The sequence below is a fragment of the Corvus brachyrhynchos genome, unplaced genomic scaffold (assembly GCF_000691975.1).
Source record: "Corvus brachyrhynchos isolate BGI_N302 unplaced genomic scaffold, ASM69197v1 scaffold182, whole genome shotgun sequence".
Lineage (NCBI taxonomy): Eukaryota > Metazoa > Chordata > Aves > Passeriformes > Corvidae > Corvus > Corvus brachyrhynchos.
Window position 1 is genome coordinate 374,965 of NW_008236807.1, and position 19,607 is coordinate 394,571.

Consider the following 19,607-nt stretch of genomic DNA (forward strand, 5'->3'; position numbering starts at 1 on the left):
GGGGGGACCTTGTGGCTCTGCACAAGTCCCTGACAGGAGGGGGCAGCCGGGGGGGTCGGGCTCTGCTCGCAGGGAACAGGGACAGGAGAGAGGGAACGGCCTCAGGCTGGGCCAGGGGAGGCTCAGGGGGATATCGGGAAAATTTCTCCCCGGAAAGGGTTGTAAGGCACCGGAAAGAGTTGCCTGAGGCAGTGCTGGAGTCCCCATCCCTGTTTGGATTTCAAATCCCTGTGGATGTGGCACTTGGGGACGTGGGCAGTGGTGGCCTTGGCAGTGCTGGGAATGGTTGGACTCCATGACCTCAGAGGGCTTTTCCAACTTAAACAATTCCATGATTCTAGAAGAAGTTGTGGGTGCTGCAGAGCAACTCAGGATGTGTCTTTAGCAACAGGAACTTGAGAACAAGATGCTCCCAGAATCACTCTTCTGAGATAAGCTCAGGCAAGGAATTGAATTTGTCTGCTCTGGGAAGTTCTCAAATCAGAGATTCTCCACCATTCCCACAGGTAGAATTCCCTCATTCCAGGAGACACAGAGCTTGGCCTGAGCACATCCACAACAGAGGGCTCCAAGTTGGCACCAGCTGCATTCAACACACTGGGTCCCCCTCACTTTTCTACAGAGAAAAAAAACCCCTTTCCTACAGAGAAAAAACTCCCAAAACAACAGCAGGATCTCCTAAACCATTTCCCTTCATTTAGAAAAATCTGTGGGGCCATGGAAACCTGGAGTTCAGCAGCAGGAACACTTACCAGCCAAGTAGAGGGTGTGAGAATTTTTGTTTTCTGGCACTTTATCTGACCTCTCACAGGGCTGCATGCCCAGGAACTTGATGATGTTATTGACAGCCTCTGCATTCAGAGATTGAAGGAGAAAATGATTCCAGGTAATTATTTATGACACGAAATAAAATCCCAGCATGATTTCCCAGGTGGGTCACCAATAAACGAGGGATTCTCTTACCATCCAGGGTTTTAATGGAACTGAGTGCAAAGGTTTCTTCTTTCTCAAAGTCATCTCCCACCTCTTCCCAGGCAGCTGCAAAGTTGGGTTTTAGAACCTTCTGGAGATGATCAGACACTGTCACCTCCAAGTCTTCCAACTGGGAGGAAAAAAAAAGGGAAATTTTCAGAGCAGTTATGGAAATGATCCTCACCTTGGAAAGGAAAAAAAAAGAAAGAGAGCCCACAGCATTTTGCCAAGACAATTCCTGGTTTTAATTCCAGGAGAACTGTTTAATCACAGCTTCTAAAAAGAGGGAAAATAGTATTTACGGTGGAAACTTTAAAAATATTTACACAAAACATCTGTGAAACTAAAGGAAAGCAGAAAATGAGGCAATCACTAGATGGGCCAAAGCCCTTTACAGCCCCTACTGGGCTTCCATGGAGAGACTTTCTCAGAATCCAGGGAATCCCAGAATGGTTTGGGTGGGAAGGGACATTAAGGATCATCTACAGTGCCACCCCTGCCATGGGCAGGGACACCTTCCCCTATCCCAGGCTACTCCCACCCCCAAAAAACTGGCCTTGGCCACTGCCAGGGATCCAGGGGCAGCCCCAGCTGCTCTGGGCACCCTGGGCCAGGGCCTGCCCACCCTCCCAGCCAGCAATTCCCAATTGCCAATCTCCCACCCAGCCCTGCCCTCTGGCACTGGGAAGCCATTCCCTGGCTCCTGGCCCTCCATGCCTTGGCCCCAGTCCCTCTGCAGCTCTCCTGGAGCCCCTTCAGGCCCTGCAAGGGGCTCTCAGCTCTCCCTGGATCCTTCTTTTCTCCAGGGGAACATTCCCAGCTCACCCAGCCTGGCTCCAGAAGGAGCCTTTATTTCCCCCCAGTACCTCCTGGGATCTGGCTTTCATCCCCATCACTGACCACACAATTAACAGAAATGCAAATGCTTGGGGTGGAAAGATTGGGGCACAATTCTGAAAACAGACAGTGGAAGTTACTCCTTCCTCCCTTCCTGTCTGATCCCACAAACTCTCCATAGGGTACTAAAACTTCTGACAGAAGTGAGGTTTTGGGGAAGGATCCAAAAATGACATTTTACAGTATTTTGGTGTTTCAGGCAGACCTGCCATGGACTGATTTCAGGTTTGAGAGGAAATGTGACCCAACGGCCACATTTATCCCAAATTAGTGCCAATGGGAAAAGGGAACAAATCCTGGACTCACCACATATTCATCCTCATACCCATCCTCGTCTGGCACCCCCGTGTTGGGGTCGCAGTCCCGCACCGTGAACTTCATGGTGCAGCTGAAGGTACAAGTGACTGGAAGAGAGAGAAATCTGGGATAACTAGGGCAGATTCCTCTGCTGGAGCCCTCTATTCCCAAAAAGAGACTGGAATATCCATCAGTATTGCCGCAGGAATACAGAATGTGGCTGGGGCAGAGCACTTGAATATCATTTTCCCCTTTGATTTGAAAATAAAGGCCAAAGGAGAAGCTCAGGAGTGTTCCAGGGGTAACAAGCCACTGATTCCAAATGCTGCCATGAGATCCAGCAGTAGCCACCAGGAGGAATTCCACAAGGATTTCTGACAAATGGAATATGATCCAAACCCACAGTTCAGCAAGTTCAGATTAGTTCTGATCTTCCCAGGTATTAAAATAACTTCCAAATCCACTTCACTGCTAAGTCATGTAAATAACTGCAAACCCAGTGGTGTTTCAGTGAGACTAAGGAAAGAAAGGGAAGTTTCATGCCCCAGAAAATCTCATTCCTACATTTTGTACTTGTTTCTAATTCTCTAAAGCCTCAAATTAAGAATATTTTTATTCTATTTGCATTTTCCTTTTACTGGTTCAGTTCTTAAACACTACCAAACATCCACAGTTTGAAACGTGCTCCTTTCATTGATCCCAGGCAGTAAATCCAAGTTTCCATTACCTGCATGCTCTGCAATCCTCTTTAACATCCCATTTTTCATCATCCAACACCACTGATTATTTATAACCATTATTCTGCTAAAAACCAGCACTTGTGACACACAGAAAAGAAACAGCAAAGAACCTCGGGATGAGCCAAATCCCACACCTCCAACTCCTGGTGTTCTCCCCAAACCTTTACATGAGGGATTTGTTGGGCAGAATTTCTCACCTGCAGTGGGGTCATCCTGGGGGATCCTGACCAGGGTGTAGCACATTCCAGGCTGGTTGTAGGCCAGGCTGGGAGCTGGGATGCAGCAGATCACATCATAAGCATCTGATGGCTCCATCTGCACCGTGACTCTCTCCAAGAGCTGATCATTCAAGGTGTTTGTGCAATCAAACTGCAGCAGGAAACGGGGAAAAGGACTTGCAAACACGTCAACATCAAGAGTTTTTCCCTCAAATTACCAAAAATCTTCCATGGCATGCAGCGAACTTCCTGCATTTCAAGCAACTTGTGCAGATCCTGCTGCACCCTGGGAAAAGGGTGTGAATTCCCTCACCTGGAAAACGATGTGGTTTGGGAACACGTGTTTGATGCAGCGAACAAAATACTCTGTTTCTGCTTCTGTGAGCTGCACTGGTTCTGAAGATTTGAACAAAGGACCCAGGCCCTTAAATTCTGGGATGGCTGCCAGTTGTTCTGTGCAGGAAGGAAAAGAAGATCAACAGTGACAGGCTCTGATCCTGCCATCATCCCAACACTTCATGGACTCTAGGAATGGTTTGGGTTGGGAGCAATATTAAAGATAATCCAGTTCCACCCCCTGGACACCTTCCACTAACCCAGGTTGCTCCAAATCCTGTTCAGCCTGGCCTTGAACACTTCCAGAGATCCAAGGGCAGCCACAGCTGCTTTGGACAACCTGTGCCAGGGCCTCCAGCCAAGAATTCCTTCCCAATCTCCCATCCAGCCCTGCCCTCTGGCACTGGGATGCCATTCCCTGTGTCCTGTCCCTCCAGCCCTTGTCCCCAGTCCCTCTGCAGCTCTCCTGGAGCCCCTTTAGGCCCTGCAAGGGGCTCTGAGCTCTCCCTGGAGCCTTCCCTTCACCAAGGGAACTTCTCTGGGAATTCCAGCTCAGCCCCTGCCCACCCTCCCAGCCAGCAATTCCCAATTCCCAATCTCTCATCCAGCCCTGCCCTCTGGCACTGGGAAGCCATTCCCTGGCTCCTGTCCCTCCAGCCCTTGTCCCAAGTCCTTCTCCAGCTTTCCTGTAGCTCTGCAGAGCCACTGATCTTCTCTCCTACCTTGAAATATATCCTGGCGTGACGGAGCCACTTTCTCAGGTTTGCTGGTCACCAGGGCAATCTCTGTGGAGAAAAAAGCAAAGACTTAGTGCTCTGTCTCAGCTAAGCCATGCAGAAGGTTTAAATGCCATTAAATCTCCACTAAATATTCCTTAAATTATATTCATTAAATGTTCCACACATTCTGCTGCAAACCACTGCCAGCCTGGCTGCTCACACACTGAAACACCTTTTTTTTTTTTGGTGTGGAAATAGTGAATTGAACGTAGAAAAAAAGAAGTCTGAGTTATGAGGAATAAACCACACCTTAGCCACGAAGAGACAGCAAAAAAATGGAAGGAGGAGGAGAAGGGAGCAAAAAACCAAATCCAAAGCTGGTTGTGCTAAGTCAAGACACTCAAGAATTGTGCAAGGATGTGGAAGAAAGCCAGGGAAGTGACTGAGTGCTCCTGGAAAGGCTTTTTTCCAAAGGCTATGAACCAATAAATCCTGATTAAGTACAGACTTGTCCCTGATAACAAGATCAGCACAACAAGAGCAGCCCCAAGGCTTCAAGCCTTGCCTCCAGGCCTTTTCCATGAAGCCTGGGTGTTACCTGCTTTCTGTTCAAAGATTGGTGCTGTAGCCAGGGGAACTGTTTTCATGTCAAAGGGTTTCTCTGAAGGCTCCAGTGTGTACTGGTGCAGGGCTTTCTCCATCCCAGGAACAGAGACTGTCAACCCTGCAGAGGAGAAAGGCAGAAAAATTCAGTTTTAAGAGCTGGAACTGCCACAGGCAATGCCACGCAGGGCTGATCCACAGGAAACACAAACAGGCAGAGGAGAAAAAAAGCTGCTCTGAAGATGACACAAAGTTGCCAAGTCTAAACAGTTCACTCTCAAGAATCTTACATGTATTAAAATTAAGTTCTCTGCTCATACGAATATTCAGTTACAGACATAAAATGTCGTTATAATCCACCCTCATCCTCGTTTTGGATTGGAAAAGACTGAGCAAAAATCAAAAAATTTATGCCAAATGAAGGAAGGATCAATGACAAGCCCAGCTCAAACTCCTGTCTCCATTTCCCAGACCATGCTTCCCCATATTTTGCTAAATCCACCACTCTCACCATAAGCACTTTGCAGGCAAGTGCTAAGGCCAGAAAAAAACATGTGGATTAACAGCTCAGAGTGGTTTCCTTTCTCTCACTGACCATTAAAAATGTAGGCAGCATTCAGGGCCAGCTGTCTCTGCTGCAGGACGTTCAGGTAGAACGTTGCCCTGTCCCGGACCTCGTCGTCGCTGTCCATCATGCACCTGTTTGGGGACAAGGGGACAGGGGTCAGCCAGCTCTGGCCATCAGAGAGCTGAGTTCAAAATGGCACTGCCAAAACTGGCTTTGATACTGCAATGACAGTCAGAGCTCCTTCAAGAGATTTTTCAAATTATGTAAAAATGTGTTTCTACAGTACAGGAGTTGGTTTAATTTCAATTAAATCATTAACACTACATGTCTTAGCAAGAGACATGAACCTGTGACATGGGAACACCCAGCTCTGGAAACACAAAAGTTATTTATGAGTAACCTGGATAGGAATTTTCTTGCTTCAAGGGGTGTAAAAAATGCCCACATGTAGAAAAGCTCTGTAGGGGGAGAGTTTTTATATGGGCAGATATTGATAGGACAAGGAGGAACAATTTTAAACTAAAAGAGATTTAGGTTGGATGGGAGGAGGAAACTCCTGGCTGGGAGGATGGGGAGGCCTTGGCAGCTGTGGCTGCCCATGGATCCCTGGAAGATCCAAGGCCAGGCTGGATGTGGCTTGGAGCAGCCTGGGATACTGGAAGGATTCCACCATGGCAGGGGTGGAATGGGATGAGCTTTAAGATCCCTCCAACCCAAATCAGTCAGTGATTCTGTGATTTATTACCCCCTGAGCAATGTTCTCAGACCAAATTACCATCTCGTTTCCATGACTAATCCCATCTCTCACTTCCTTGTCTCCAGCAGTGCTCTGCTCCCTCCAGCCATGCATTTTCCCACTCCTCAACTGGCATTGACAACCTCAGTGCAAGTTCCAGCCAGGTCTGATCTTCCTTCCCTGGCTGCTTCCAGGGAATCAGAGGGCTCTGTGTCACCACAGGCTCAGCACAGGCCCAGCCATCCCCACTCACCTCTGGAGCAGCACCAGGATACTCGGAAGCAGATTCTCATTCTGTGCCCCAAACTTTGCCAAAGCACTGACAGCAGCTGCAGAGAGAACAGGGAGGTGTCAGAGGGGCCCAAGTTCTGCACAAACACATTCTCACAGCCCTGAATTTTCAATTTCCAGACCCTTTCACTTCCACACCATAAACCTTTCAGTGATATGGATTCCTGTATTTCCAAATGGAAATAATTTTGTGATCAAGATCAGCTTAAGAGCCCTGCAGCTCTGTTCTGAGAGAGCTCTCCATGAGATATTTGTTAAGATCTGTGGAATATTCCAGTTGTTGGCCCTTCTGCCATTTGCAGCAGCTGCCACTCCAGATAAATCTGTTTTCCACACAAGCACCCAGTGGTGACCAGGGCCAGGCTACACCCAGTGGCTTTGCAGGGAGCTCAAACCCCTCAGCAACCACTTGGAGCTTCCTCTCCAAACAAATCGAACTTCAGCTTGGCACCAGCTTGGAGAAAATCCCCACCCAGAAAGAAGAGGAAGCTGTTTCAGGAAGTACAAACTTAGGACGATGACATTAAATAGGGAAGCAGCAGTGTCCCCTCCTCATGTATTACATCTTGAATTCCAGCAGACACTCTAAGGGCCTAGAACCAATCTATTATTTATGCTCTGAAGCCCAGGTGCTGACGCCAAGATGATGTGAGGAGTTGAAACAACCTCAGGGTAAAACCACCTCCACAGCTCTGCACAGGGCCTGGGGAAGAACCATCACTCCCCATACTCCAAACCCACTTTTAGCCTGGGAATTCTCAGCCATGGGAGCTTCCAGGACTGGAGCTGCACTCACCAGCCCTGGAGCTGCACTCACCAGCCCTCACAGCCTCGTTCTCCAGCACCACCCTGTTGAAGATGAAGCGGATGTACTTGGACGGGGACGGTGTCCTGGGGCCCTCCTTGCCCAGCAGGTGCAGGATCTTGGTGGCCAGCACGGTGTGCTCGCAGTCCTCGATGAACTCACAGAGGTGAGCCAAGCCCGCCTCCTTGCTCTCAGGGTTCTCCTCGATGATGCTGATTATACAATCCACAATGGCTCTCTTGTACTCAAAGCCACCCTGGCAAAGGGAAATCAGGGACAGTGACCCTCTGATCGGAGCGAGGCTCAGCTCCCTGATGCTTCGGTGACCGCTCGCCATGGAGAAAACAATCATTTGTACAAATTGGGGTAAGGAAAGGTGTGCTGCATGACCTCACAGAGCATTCCCAGCCCCCTGACCCATCAAGGCACAATATCTGAGCATCCTCAGCTCTAAATCCTGAGCATTTCACACAGCTCCGACCCACTCAAGCACATCTTTCAGTGCACCCACCGACAGAAGAGACCCTTCCCATCACCAAGCAGGCTCAAATCTGCCAAAACACCCCCCAGAGCAAGTGTCACACGTACATCATCCCTGAGCATGTTGGAGAGGAAGGTCATCATGACACTGTGCTTCCGAGGGTACTTCTGGCACAGGGCACTGATGGCCTGCACAACCACAACCTGCAGAACAACACAGAAGGACAGGGGTCATGTGTTTGTTTTCCTAGGAAAAACACAGGCTTCTATCTCAAGTTGTCACCTTGATTGATTAAATCCACGTACAAGGATAAAAATCAGGTGGTGGATTCTCGGGGTCAGCATGTAACAACTTTGTGCCAGGGTGCTGGTAGACCTGGCTCTGGCAGAGAGACTGGAATTTAGGATGGAATATGTTAACTCAAAAGCCTCCTCATCTGCCTTCCTTCTGCCCAGGGATGATCATGATGCAATTTCAACTTGTCATATTCTGTCATTAAAACTCTCTGCAATTTCAAATTTATCTAATACTCATTTTTCTTATAAAAACAAGGACTTAAGATCACTTGAAGCAGACTGATTTTGCAGAGACCTGCTGTGCTCCTCATGATGTAACAGGTACAACTGAACCATCCTGAACTAATTTATTACCAGTTTAGTCACTACAAAACTTACAAATATGGTAGGAATTTAGAATTCACAGTTTCCTAGACCAATGTGATATAAATTCAATCAGAACAATTAAAATCCTTTTTCCTCTCTAAAACAACCAGAAGGAAGTACAAGATTTGCAGGATATTGCACAGGAGCACAGGAGCCAGGAATCCACCAAATGATATTTTTCCTTTCTTGGACTGGTGGGAGGAATTTTTTAGGATATTTAAGATGGAAAGCAGAGCACTGCACCTTCTGAACTTCGCCCTACCACACGAAATCACCGAAGCATTAACAGACAGGAAAAGCTTGATAAAAAACAAGAATGGGAGAAAAACCTGCAGCTGGAAAGAGCAGAGGCCTCCAATGCCACACCTTAAACTCATCTGATATTTCTGACACGAAGGAGGAGATCTGTTTCATGAGCCTGTCCACGCTGCTCTCGCTGCCCGTCTTCAGCAGCGTGGTGATGGCCAGGGTGGCGATGCTCCGGTTGGAGTCAGTGATGAGGTTTTCCAGGTCCAGGTTGCAGGCAGTGACTGCAGATGGATGCTTCATGGCCACCTGCAAGGAATGCAGATCCAAAATTATGTGGGAGCAGGAGCATCCTGCAGTTCAAAGCATTTGATGCAATCAGAGCTCAGGGTTTTGGTTTCAGCGTTTTAAACGAATTTTAAGTTACAGCTCATGGGTTTGACAGTCACAAATTGCTGCTGTTGTGTTCTGCAGCTCTGCAATCAGAGTATTTCCTTCACGTGGATTTTGTAACATTAAATATCCAGGATTCTGCTTCCTTCCAGCTGAAAGCTCACAAATTATCTAACTACAGCTTGTTATATCCCTGTGGTCCAGAAATCAGCAAACACAGCCCGAATGCAGAAAGATTTCTGTCACACCAGGGGATCTGGCATGGAAAAGCCAATTCTCCAGCATGGAAGAATTCCAAATAAGGTCATCACAGGGGCAGCTGCTCTGCTTGAGGTAACACATCATTAGGCACTGTTGGCTACATCTGAACTCAGAGAATGAAGTTTATTCAGAGGTTTTGAAAGCACTCACTTTATTAAGGGTCCGGACGGCTGCGTAGCGCAGGACAGGTTTGGGAGAGCTGCAGAAAAGTTGTAACACTGGGGAACAAAAAACAAACCAAAAAACAAAAGGATGACCTCTTTCAAAGAAAGGGAATAGAGCAGAAAGTCTAATGTATCTCCATTCAACTACACACTGATAAATAGTCATGCAGCTCTATGCATAATTTATCACGAGCTTCACATGCAGGTTAAAAATAAACTCCTGGGTTTTTATCCTATTACCAGTAACAGGAGGGTTCTACAGTTGCCTTTACATTCCAGGTCTATATTCCAGGTGGAGGAGAATTTTCCCAGAGAAACTGTGGTTGTTCCATCCCTGGCAGTGTCCAAGGCCAGGTTGGACAAGGCTTGAAGCAGCCTGGGATAGTGGAAGGTGTCCCTGCCCATGGCAGGCACTGGATGATCTTTAAGGTCTCTTCCAACCCAAACCATTCCATGATTCCCTCCCATCCCAACTTCCTGCAGCTGGATAAAGACAAGTATCACCCTGTGCCACCTCTACTGCCATTTATCTGGATGAAACAAGGAAAAAGGATCTCATCCAAAAGCCCTTTCACGTGGGGACAATCAGAAAATTCAGGGTTTGGGTATTATAATTATGCTGTATTTTCTCTCAATTTCTTTATTACCCTTTGTTTCAGCTGCTGCAGGGGTACAATGGGCTGTGACCAACCTGACACAGCAGGTGCCAGCTCCCTGGCCGTGCAGTTTGGCAGGTGGATGATGGCAGAGGCAGCCTCATAAATCACCATCTCATGCTTGTTCCTCAGGCAGCTCTCGATGAAGTCGAACAGGGGACTTTCATGGCTACAAACACAAGAATCCCAAGATCTTTTAAGCTGGAAAAACCCTTTAAGATCGAGGCCAAGCATTATCCCAACAGCTACAGTTCTGTCTCTGTGGAGATTTCCACAAACACTGAAAAAACGCTGCTGTTTCCAAACCCTAATTGATTTTTGTATTTCAAATTCTGCCTCTTACTTACCCCTCTTCAGACTCCTTGAGGAGTTTGCTTGCAATCCTGATCAGCATGCAGTAGGCAAACTGGGATTTCAGCCCAGATTTGGTGAATTTATTCAGCATCTTGGACACAGCCAGGCGGTCGTTTTTCCTAAGGTGATAGAGCAGCCCCAAAGCATGATACTATGGAATGGGAAACAGAGGGGCAGGCACTGAGTACAGCTGGAAAAGCCACGTTAAGACATCAAAGAGGGGTAAAAATTGCTCTTTCCTGGCAGAAATACCTTCTAACCTCAACTGAGCTGAGTTTCCTGACAAGTTGCAAAGATCTGCAACGTTTCCTTCCCCTTTCTGTCCACTCTCAACTATTCCTGAAGATCCAAAGAGCCACAAAGTTAATTTATTTCCTTTTTTTTCCCCCCCCCCATTAAATATCATAACTTCAAAGGTTTCAACTTTGCACAGTCTGCATTTCTAATGCACTCCACATCCAGGATATCCCAAGGCCCTGAAATGACAGCTGACCTCACAAAAACCCTCAAGGCCTTTCTGATGGAAGCACAAAGGAACATTTCTAGTTCCTTGCCAAGTTATTTTTGGGGGTTCCCCGCCCCCCCCCCCATAAAGCTGATTTACTGTAAGGCTTAATGAAGCTGCTAAGTGGGCAAGAACAATGCTGATTTTACAGAATCTTTCTGATCATGAGTCTGCAACAGACAGAATAATTCCATATTCTGAACAGGCAGAATAATTCCATATTCTGAACAGGCAGAATAATTCTATTTCCGCCAATGTCTGGAATATCTGTGCAGAAATTTTGCTCCTGGGGAGATGTTACTGATATTTGGGTTCATCTTTGCGGTCCTTTTGCATCTGGCAAAGTTTCTGAAGGCTGAGAGATGCTCATTGGGAGGCAGTGAGATAATTTCCCAAACTTTTTGAGCACTCAGATTCAAAGCCCTTCTGCAACCACCACTGTGGGACAGGCAGCAGCATTCCAGCTATCAGAAATTTAGCAGGAGAAGGGAAGAGAACTCCAGAGCCAGCTCATAATTAACAACCTTGTGCTGGCATCATGGTAAAACTCATGATTTTTTTCAAACAGTCGAGTTGTTTCCCACAAATCACAATCCTTGCTTTTAAAAGAGTAAATGAAAAGAAGGTATTTTTTCTGAAGTCTTCTTAAGAACTCCCAGAATTTCACTAAACCCCCCAAGTGTTTTTAGGGCCAGCCACCCTCAAACACACCTGTACCATGATGTTGTCACTGGAAGCTGCTTCCTGAGCTTCATTGATCCACCTTTTGACCACGTCATAGCTGATCTTCATCATGTGCTGCAAAAAAATTGACATTGGAGCCAAGCTCACAACAGATTTCCCAACACAGCCAGTCTTTATCCTGTAAACTGTGATTTTCCTTACATCTCAGTCTCAAACTACCACGCTTCCACTTCTATTGATAAAAAAATGAACTAATGAGATCTTTCCCAGCCTTTTCTCCTAAACAAGGGAGAGGAAAACAGAGTGGATTCCTTCATCTTGCCCTTCTGGTGCCTATTAGCAGAAATAATCCTGACTTGCAGTTTTAGCAGGTGATTTCATGGCCCCTCCCCAGATAAATTCATGTTCTACACTGACTGCAGAGATGATGAGCATTTTGCACTAGAAATTGTTACGATTGATGTACTCAAATGTTAAGGAAGGAATTTGAGGAGAGAAAGGAAACTCTGTTTTTCCCTTATTTTCCAGTGAGATGAAGAGTCATGTCAGAGAAAGGACAAAACAAACACAGCAGACTCACCTTCCCAGCTGGACACAACCCCAAATTTACAAAAATCTTCTGCTTTACTTACCAAGGAAGACACCAGAGCAGAGCTGGACACGCTGGGGACTTTGTCCACAATGGCCTGTTTCATGTACCTCTCGATGGCTTGTAGCATTGTACCCTAAGAGGGGAAAAAGAGGGAAAAAGGGAAGCATGGATACTTTGGAGGAAGAGTATAAAAGCAGCATAAGGCAAAAATCCACATTCTTGAGTTAATTCTGCAAGGCAGACGTGGGTTTGAGCTGCCTGGTCCTGAAGGTTCAGTGACAAAGTCACCAGCAGAGCAACCCCAGATCAGAAAGGAGCTTCCAAATCTTCCAACTGCACATTCCCAGTGCTGCAGTCCCACAGAGCTCCTGCCAACGCACAGGGCATTGAGCAGAGCAATTCCAGAGGGGAACTGGAGCTCCTAAATCTTCCGGCTCCACCAAGCTCCTACCAATGCCCAGGGCAACAAGCAGAGCAATCTCAGATCAGAAAGGAGCTCCCAAATCTTCCAACTGCACATTCCCCGTGCTGCAGTCCCACAGAGCTCCTGCCAACGCACAGGGCATTGAGCAGAGCAATTCCAGAGGGGAACTGGAGCTCCTAAATCTTCCGGCTCCACCAAGCTCCTACCAATGCCCAGGGCAACAAGCAGAGCAATCTCAGATCAGAAAGGAGCTCCCAAATCTTCCAACTGCACATTCCCCGTGCTGCAGTCCCACAGAGCTCCTGCCAACGCACAGGGCATTGAGCAGAGCAATTCCAGAGGGGAACTGGAGCTCCTAAATCTTCCGGCTCCACCAAGCTCCTACCAATGCCCAGGGCAACAAGCAGAGCAATCTCAGATCAGAAAGGAGCTCCCAAATCTTCCAACTGCACATTCCCCGTGCTGCAGTCCCACAGAGCTCCTGCCAACGCACAGGGCATTGAGCAGAGCAATTCCAGAGGGGAACTGGAGCTCCTAAATCTTCCGGCTCCACCAAGCTCCTACCAATGCCCAGGGCAACAAGCAGAGCAATCTCAGATCAGAAAGGAGCTCCCAAATCTTCCAACTGCACATTCCCCGTGCTGCAGTCCCACAGAGCTCCTGCCAACGCACAGGGCATTGAGCAGAGCAATTCCAGAGGGGAACTGGAGCTCCTAAATCTTCCGGCTCCACCAAGCTCCTACCAATGCCCAGGGCAACAAGCAGAGCAATCTCAGATCAGAAAGGAGCTCCCAAATCTTCCAACTGCACATTCCCCGTGCTGCAGTCCCACAGAGCTCCTGCCAACGCACAGGGCATTGAGCAGAGCAATTCCAGAGGGGAACTGGAGCTCCTAAATCTTCCGGCTCCACCAAGCTCCTACCAATGCCCAGGGCAACAAGCAGAGCAATCTCAGATCAGAAAGGAGCTCCCAAATCTTCCAACTGCACATTCCCCGTGCTGCAGTCCCACAGAGCTCCTGCCAACGCACAGGGCATTGAGCAGAGCAATTCCAGAGGGGAACTGGAGCTCCTAAATCTTCCGGCTCCACCAAGCTCCTACCAATGCCCAGGGCAACAAGCAGAGCAATCTCAGATCAGAAAGGAGCTCCCAAATCTTCCAACTGCACATTCCCCGTGCTGCAGTCCCACAGAGCTCCTGCCAACGCACAGGGCATTGAGCAGAGCAATTCCAGAGGGGAACTGGAGCTCCTAAATCTTCCGGCTCCACCAAGCTCCTACCAATGCCCAGGGCAACAAGCAGAGCAATCTCAGATCAGAAAGGAGCTCCCAAATCTTCCAACTGCACATTCCCCGTGCTGCAGTCCCACAGAGCTCCTGCCAACGCACAGGGCATTGAGCAGAGCAATTCCAGAGGGGAACTGGAGCTCCTAAATCTTCCGGCTCCACCAAGCTCCTACCAATGCCCAGGGCAACAAGCAGAGCAATCTCAGATCAGAAAGGAGCTCCCAAATCTTCCAACTGCACATTCCCCGTGCTGCAGTCCCACAGAGCTCCTGCCAACGCACAGGGCATTGAGCAGAGCAATTCCAGAGGGGAACTGGAGCTCCTAAATCTTCCGGCTCCACCAAGCTCCTACCAATGCCCAGGGCAACAAGCAGAGCAATCTCAGATCAGAAAGGAGCTCCCAAATCTTCCAACTGCACATTCCCCGTGCTGCAGTCCCACAGAGCTCCTGCCAACACACAGGGCATCTAGCAGAGCAACCTCAAGTCAGAAAGGAGCTCCCAAATCTTCCAACTGCACATTCCCCGTGCTGCAGTCCCACAGAGCTCCTGCCAACGCACAGGGCATTGAGCAGAGCAATTCCAGATGGGAACTGGAGCTCCTAAATCTTCCAGCTCCACCAAGCTCCTACCAATGCCCAGGGCAACAAGCAGAGCAATCTCAGATCAGAAAGGAGCTCCCAAATCTTCCAACTGCACATTCCCAGTGCTCCAGCTCCACAGAGCTCCTGCCAGTGCATGGCATCAAGCACAGCAATTCCAGATGGGAACTGGAGCTCCCAAACCTTCCAGCTGCACATTCCCAATGCTAGAGCCCCACAGAGCTCCTGGAAGTTCCACAGGGCATTGAACAGAGCAATCCCAGATTAGAAGCGAGCTCCCAAACATTCCAACTGCTCATTCCCAGTCCCACAGAGCTCCTGCCAACGCACAGGGCATCGAGCAGAGCAATCGCAGATAGAAACTGGAGCTCCCAAACATTCCAACTGCACATTCCCAGTGCTCCAGCTCCACAGAGCTCCTGCCAATGCAGAGGGAACTGAGCAGCCCTCTCTAGAGTCCCGTGACTACTGTAAAATACACCCTGCAAGAGAGCAGTTTTGGGATTTTAAACCCACTCATCACCTTTCCCACAAAGCGGCACAATTTGTACTCACATCAGTGATCCTGCACAGAGCTCGGATGGCCGGGCCTCGATAGACATCCTCCTTCCCTGTCATGTCTTTGGTCAAACTGAAACCATCAAAAACATCCTGTTAACACTTCCTTAATATCCCCATGTCTCACTCTTTTTGTGATATTCACCTCATTTAGATATTAACTGCTAAGCTCTAGTTCTGGCTAGGGACAACTTCTTAATACTCAGCTTAATTTGAGAGTTATTAACATCAAAATCTGGGGAAATACAGAACTATAAAATGCACAGTCCACTGTATTGCTTTGCCATGGGCCTGGTTTGTTTAGCTCAACCATTCTCTTTCTGTTTGTTCTACACAAAATTTTGATTTAGAAATAGTGAACAAAGCTCAGTTTGGTTTATTTTATGTATTTCTAAAGCTGTTCAGCAATCAGTGCTGTTGGCACACACCACAGATCAAATTTTTGCTCTTGCAACAGCTGCAATGTCTATTTTTGAAGTCAAAAAATTTGAGAATTCAGCTGGGAAAACGAACTGGGCTTTGCTCTGCTTTTCTTTAATTGCTCTGACAGCGAAGTCACAGCCTAAGCTCCGACAAGTCCGTGGAGCAGCAAGAATGTTTAAAAAACGACCCCAAACACAAGAAAACAAAGTGACAACCAGCTGATACACTGAATTCTCCTGCTTTTTTAGCAAAGTATAATATCAGAGTGGGAACAAAATAACATTTCAGGGAGTGGCACATACTCTGTATCACAGAACTGCTGTATCCTTACAAAACCTCAACACTCTAGCAGCCAAAACAAACCCAGGGAGATGCAGCCCCTTTTCCAGAGCTCCGATCCCAGGTTCTGGAGGGTGTCCCACCTGCTCGTGACAATGATGACATCCTCAGAGATATTGGCCATCTCTTTGATTGTGAGGTAACACATCCTTCTGAGGGTTTGCTGTGGAAATGCGGCGCAGAGAAAGATTAAACTCAATGGCAGTTAGAAGTTTTAAAAGATAAATAAACATAAAAATTAAATATTTCACTTTAAAAGATGAATAAGCTTTTAAATAGAAGATAATTCTTTTCAATTCAAAGTTATAAATGTAAAACTACATTTGATAACTGGATAAGTGCCAAACTCCTTGATCTCAAACAAATCAGAAGAGTAAGACATAAATATTTTGTAAACTGGTAAGAACTAATACAAAAATCCACGTTAATTATCAAAGAAGTGATGCATCACATCTGTACTCAGAAGCCTCACAACTACCAGTTAAAAGCTGTAAAAATAACTTTGTTACTGTAAAAGAAAAATAGAAACACCCAGGGAGTGTTGACACTAAGTCTTTGCAAACAATTGACATTTGTATTTTAAAAACCCCTCTCTTTCTAAAATGTGGATATGAGAAGCATTCCAAACACTCTGTACTTCCACAAATTTTGTTTCATCTTTAAACAGCTTCCATGGACAAATCTCTAACAAACAAACCATTTTTAACCAAAATTAATGAGCCCCATCACATGAAACACACTGCTCTGAGTTCTTGTACTCTGCAGAAGAGATCACAGAACGACTTTACATTCTGCTGAGCCCAAAGTTGAACTCCAAAATTCAATTCCCAAACCATTCTATGATTTTTAGGGTGTTCTCACCCCTTGCCTCGATGAGATCAATGAACAGAAGTTGTTCTAGGGAACAGCAGCCTTTGATCTGCAGGCAACTTTTAAATTCTATTTTGAGTCAAGCAGATGGTGATGATTTGTAAGTGGAAGCAACAATCATCAAGTGACACTGATTTGTAAATTCAGCCTTTGTCATTATCCCCATTTTTATACCAGTAATTAACTCAGAACCCACCTCCATCCCCAAACCAACCCACAGAAGTAACCACACGTTATTATTCAGTCATTTGTTTCCAAACCAGGAATTGCCTCCAGAGCTCCTCCTGTGAAGTGTTTGCCTCCCACATCCCAAGATCCAAGTGTTTGGCAGTTCCTGCAGGCCCAGACAAAGGCAGGGAGAGGCCAAACACCAGGTACTTACATCGTTAGACTGGAACAATCTGGTCATGGCAAAAAAGGCTTCCGTGGCTTCCGTGGTTCCAAAGTGTTCACCCTGGAATTAGCAGAGAGGAAAAGCAGTCATTATTCAGCTCCCTTTTCTAATGCCCTCCCACACACCAGGAATCTTTTCTTGGAGACTTTCTCGTGTTAGAAACCATCCCTTCCTCGCTTTCCTTCCCACGGAATCCACAATTGCCTCCACTCTAAATGCCCTCCACAGGGATGGAATCGTTTCCCAAGGAGTTTTCCCTGTGACAGGAAGAGGTGGGAAACTTCTTTCCCACTAAAAGCTCTCAGGAATATTCGTTCTGGATAGAGAGAAATCCTACCAGTTACCTGGTTCAGCAGGTACAGGATCTTGGTAAGGATGTGAAGGCATCTTCGTGGGTTTATAGGGGTCTCATTGAACAGCCGTGCCTGGAAATGAAACATAAATTCTGCTTTTATATAACCCAGCAATAATTATTTCTCTTTCAACATCGAAATTTAACAAATTTGTTTCCAGCCAAGCAGCTTGTCATTTTTATTTGTACTAAATATGTGTCCCAGAGAATGTGGTCTTGCATCTGTAGTTTGCAGCAATCTGAACAAAGCACAGACAACTCAATTTGCCATCTGGAACTGGCAAAAATACCTCAAAATACAACATTTTTTCTTCAGGAAGAGCCCCCTGAGATGCCACATGTCCGTATGGAAGACAGAAGCCATGTGTCATCTAATTACCCTAAAAAAAACCCCCTCATTAGCTGTAGATAAAGCTAATTTATTTGCACTTTCTCTGAGATTTTTAATTACTTATATGAATTTAGCCATTCACGTTTCCCCACAATCATTCTGCCACACTTCCCGAAGGAAAAAATAAATAACTAAAAAGCATTATCCTGTGATAATTCCTACCTCCTGAAGCACAGCACTCTTCTCCAGATGCTGGAAAGGATTGGAGCCACTACCTGAGGAAGAAGAGACGTCTCAGTTGAGGAAATGAATTTCTCACAAACCCCAACAGATCTGAACATGCAGGAAGAGCCCCAAAACTTTACCAAACCACCTCAAAACAGTGACATTCCTCTTTGGAAAACTGATGTTGGCCATCAACAGCTTTGAATCCACTTTCTTAAGGGGTATATTCAGAATTATAGAAAGAATGAAGGGAAAAAAAAAAAAAGGAGAGGAAGAAGAAAATCGTTTGCTATTTAATTTGCCTTCACATAAAACTACTTCCATTTTCTACTTTCCTAATCCACTTATTTTTATTCCTTCAGGCACCAAAAGCACTGAAGGCATCAACACAAGAGCTGCTGATCAGGACCTGAAACAGAACTGAAACCACCTCTCAGACATGTAAATCCCTCCACAGCCTCACTTCCACTTCTGATCCTCTCCCCCCAAGCAGGAACTTCTCATTTGCAGGTCATTTATTCCTCAGTTCTCACATCCCAAGCAGAAGGAAACCGAGAATGAAACAGAACTCAACCCTGGCTGGGCACATTTGGAGCTCAGAGCAGCAGCACAGAAAATTCAAAGCAGCATCAGTTACTGTAGGGAACACAGACTTAACTTCCACACGTTTGGAAGGGACTTTCCAGGGACACCTTCCACTATCCCAGGTTGCTCCAAGCCCTGTCCAGCCTGGCCTTGGACACTTCCAGGGATCCAGGGGCAGCCACAGCTTCTCTTGACAACAAGACCTGCCCCCCTTGGGTGCTGCTGAGCACAGGGAGATGGGGCCAGAGGCTGCCTAAACTCCCTGTTGTGAGTTCCAGATGGGCAGACAGAGAAGGTCTGGAAAGGCTTCTCTGAAGCCTTTTGGATTTTGCTTTGTGTAGCAAAACGACTAAGAAAATAGTTCATTTTCTTGACATGTTTCACAACACTGTCCAGGTAGTGATATAAATATAAATACATGTAATCAATGCTCTCTTCTTCTTTGAGGGAAGAAACATCTGCACTGGGCAGAGACAGGGATAAAATCCTCTCCAGAAACCAGCTGTGCAAACAGGGAGAGCAAACAGCCTCCAGTTCCTTTGGGTTTGTCACCAGAGGAGAGAAATACTTTGACAGTCAGTTCTTACAGCTGAAGCACAAATACCCTGGAGCTGTGAGAGATGGGAGATCACAGAACCATGGAATGGGTTGGGTTGGAAGGGAATTTAATGTTCGCTTCCACCTCCTGTCATGAGCAGGGACACTTCCCATAGACCAGGTTGCTCCAGCCTGGCCTTGGGCACTGCCAGGGATCCAGGGCCAGCCACAGCTTCTCTGGACACCCTGTGCCAGGGCCTCCCCACCTCAGCACCTCCCTCAGCTCAGCATCCCCTCAGCTCCCTCATTCCCACCCCCGTTCACCTCAGCGCCCCGGTCACCACAACCCTCGCTGTCACCCCAGCACCCCTCAGCCCTCTCCTCACCCCAGCTCCCTTCCCCTCAGCCCCAGCCCCCCCGTACCGGACTCCTCGTCCTTCTTATCGAACTTCTTGATCATGGCGGGCCCGCACCCCCACCCTCCCCGGCACCGCCGCCTCCC

General features: G+C 47.1%; 1 protein-coding gene across 3 annotated transcripts in view; it reads right to left on the reverse strand.

Annotated features, from left to right (window-relative positions):
- Positions 1-19,601, reverse strand: part of COPG2 (coatomer protein complex subunit gamma 2) — a 26,195-nt gene extending 6,594 nt beyond the window's left edge. Inside the window, exons 1-24 of one of the 3 annotated variants that reach the window (XM_017727990.1) lie at positions 19,529-19,601; positions 17,981-18,033; positions 17,420-17,500; positions 17,064-17,135; positions 15,895-15,974; positions 15,047-15,122; positions 12,221-12,313; positions 11,616-11,702; positions 10,393-10,550; positions 10,081-10,214; positions 9,376-9,443; positions 8,692-8,880; positions 7,771-7,866; positions 7,195-7,438; positions 6,340-6,415; positions 5,378-5,481; positions 4,778-4,903; positions 4,183-4,245; positions 3,438-3,577; positions 3,104-3,275; positions 2,176-2,273; positions 964-1,102; positions 753-851; positions 466-616 (exon numbers count right to left, since the gene is read on the reverse strand). In XM_017727990.1, coding sequence (XP_017583479.1) covers positions 609-616; positions 753-851; positions 964-1,102; positions 2,176-2,273; positions 3,104-3,275; positions 3,438-3,577; positions 4,183-4,245; positions 4,778-4,903; positions 5,378-5,481; positions 6,340-6,415; positions 7,195-7,438; positions 7,771-7,866; positions 8,692-8,880; positions 9,376-9,443; positions 10,081-10,214; positions 10,393-10,550; positions 11,616-11,702; positions 12,221-12,313; positions 15,047-15,122; positions 15,895-15,974; positions 17,064-17,135; positions 17,420-17,500; positions 17,981-18,033; positions 19,529-19,565 — 2,493 coding nt within the window. In that variant the 5' untranslated portion in view covers positions 19,566-19,601 and the 3' untranslated portion in view covers positions 466-608. Of the gene's footprint in view, positions 1-465; positions 617-752; positions 852-963; positions 1,103-2,175; positions 2,274-3,103; positions 3,276-3,437; positions 3,578-4,182; positions 4,246-4,777; positions 4,904-5,377; positions 5,482-6,339; positions 6,416-7,194; positions 7,439-7,770; positions 7,867-8,691; positions 8,881-9,375; positions 9,444-10,080; positions 10,215-10,392; positions 10,551-11,615; positions 11,703-12,220; positions 12,314-15,046; positions 15,123-15,894; positions 15,975-17,063; positions 17,136-17,419; positions 17,521-17,980; positions 18,034-19,528 lie in introns of those variants that run through there. The other 2 variants (XM_008628855.2, XM_017727989.1) reach the window with 2 other exon arrangements.
- Positions 19,602-19,607: the final 6 nt, after the last annotated feature.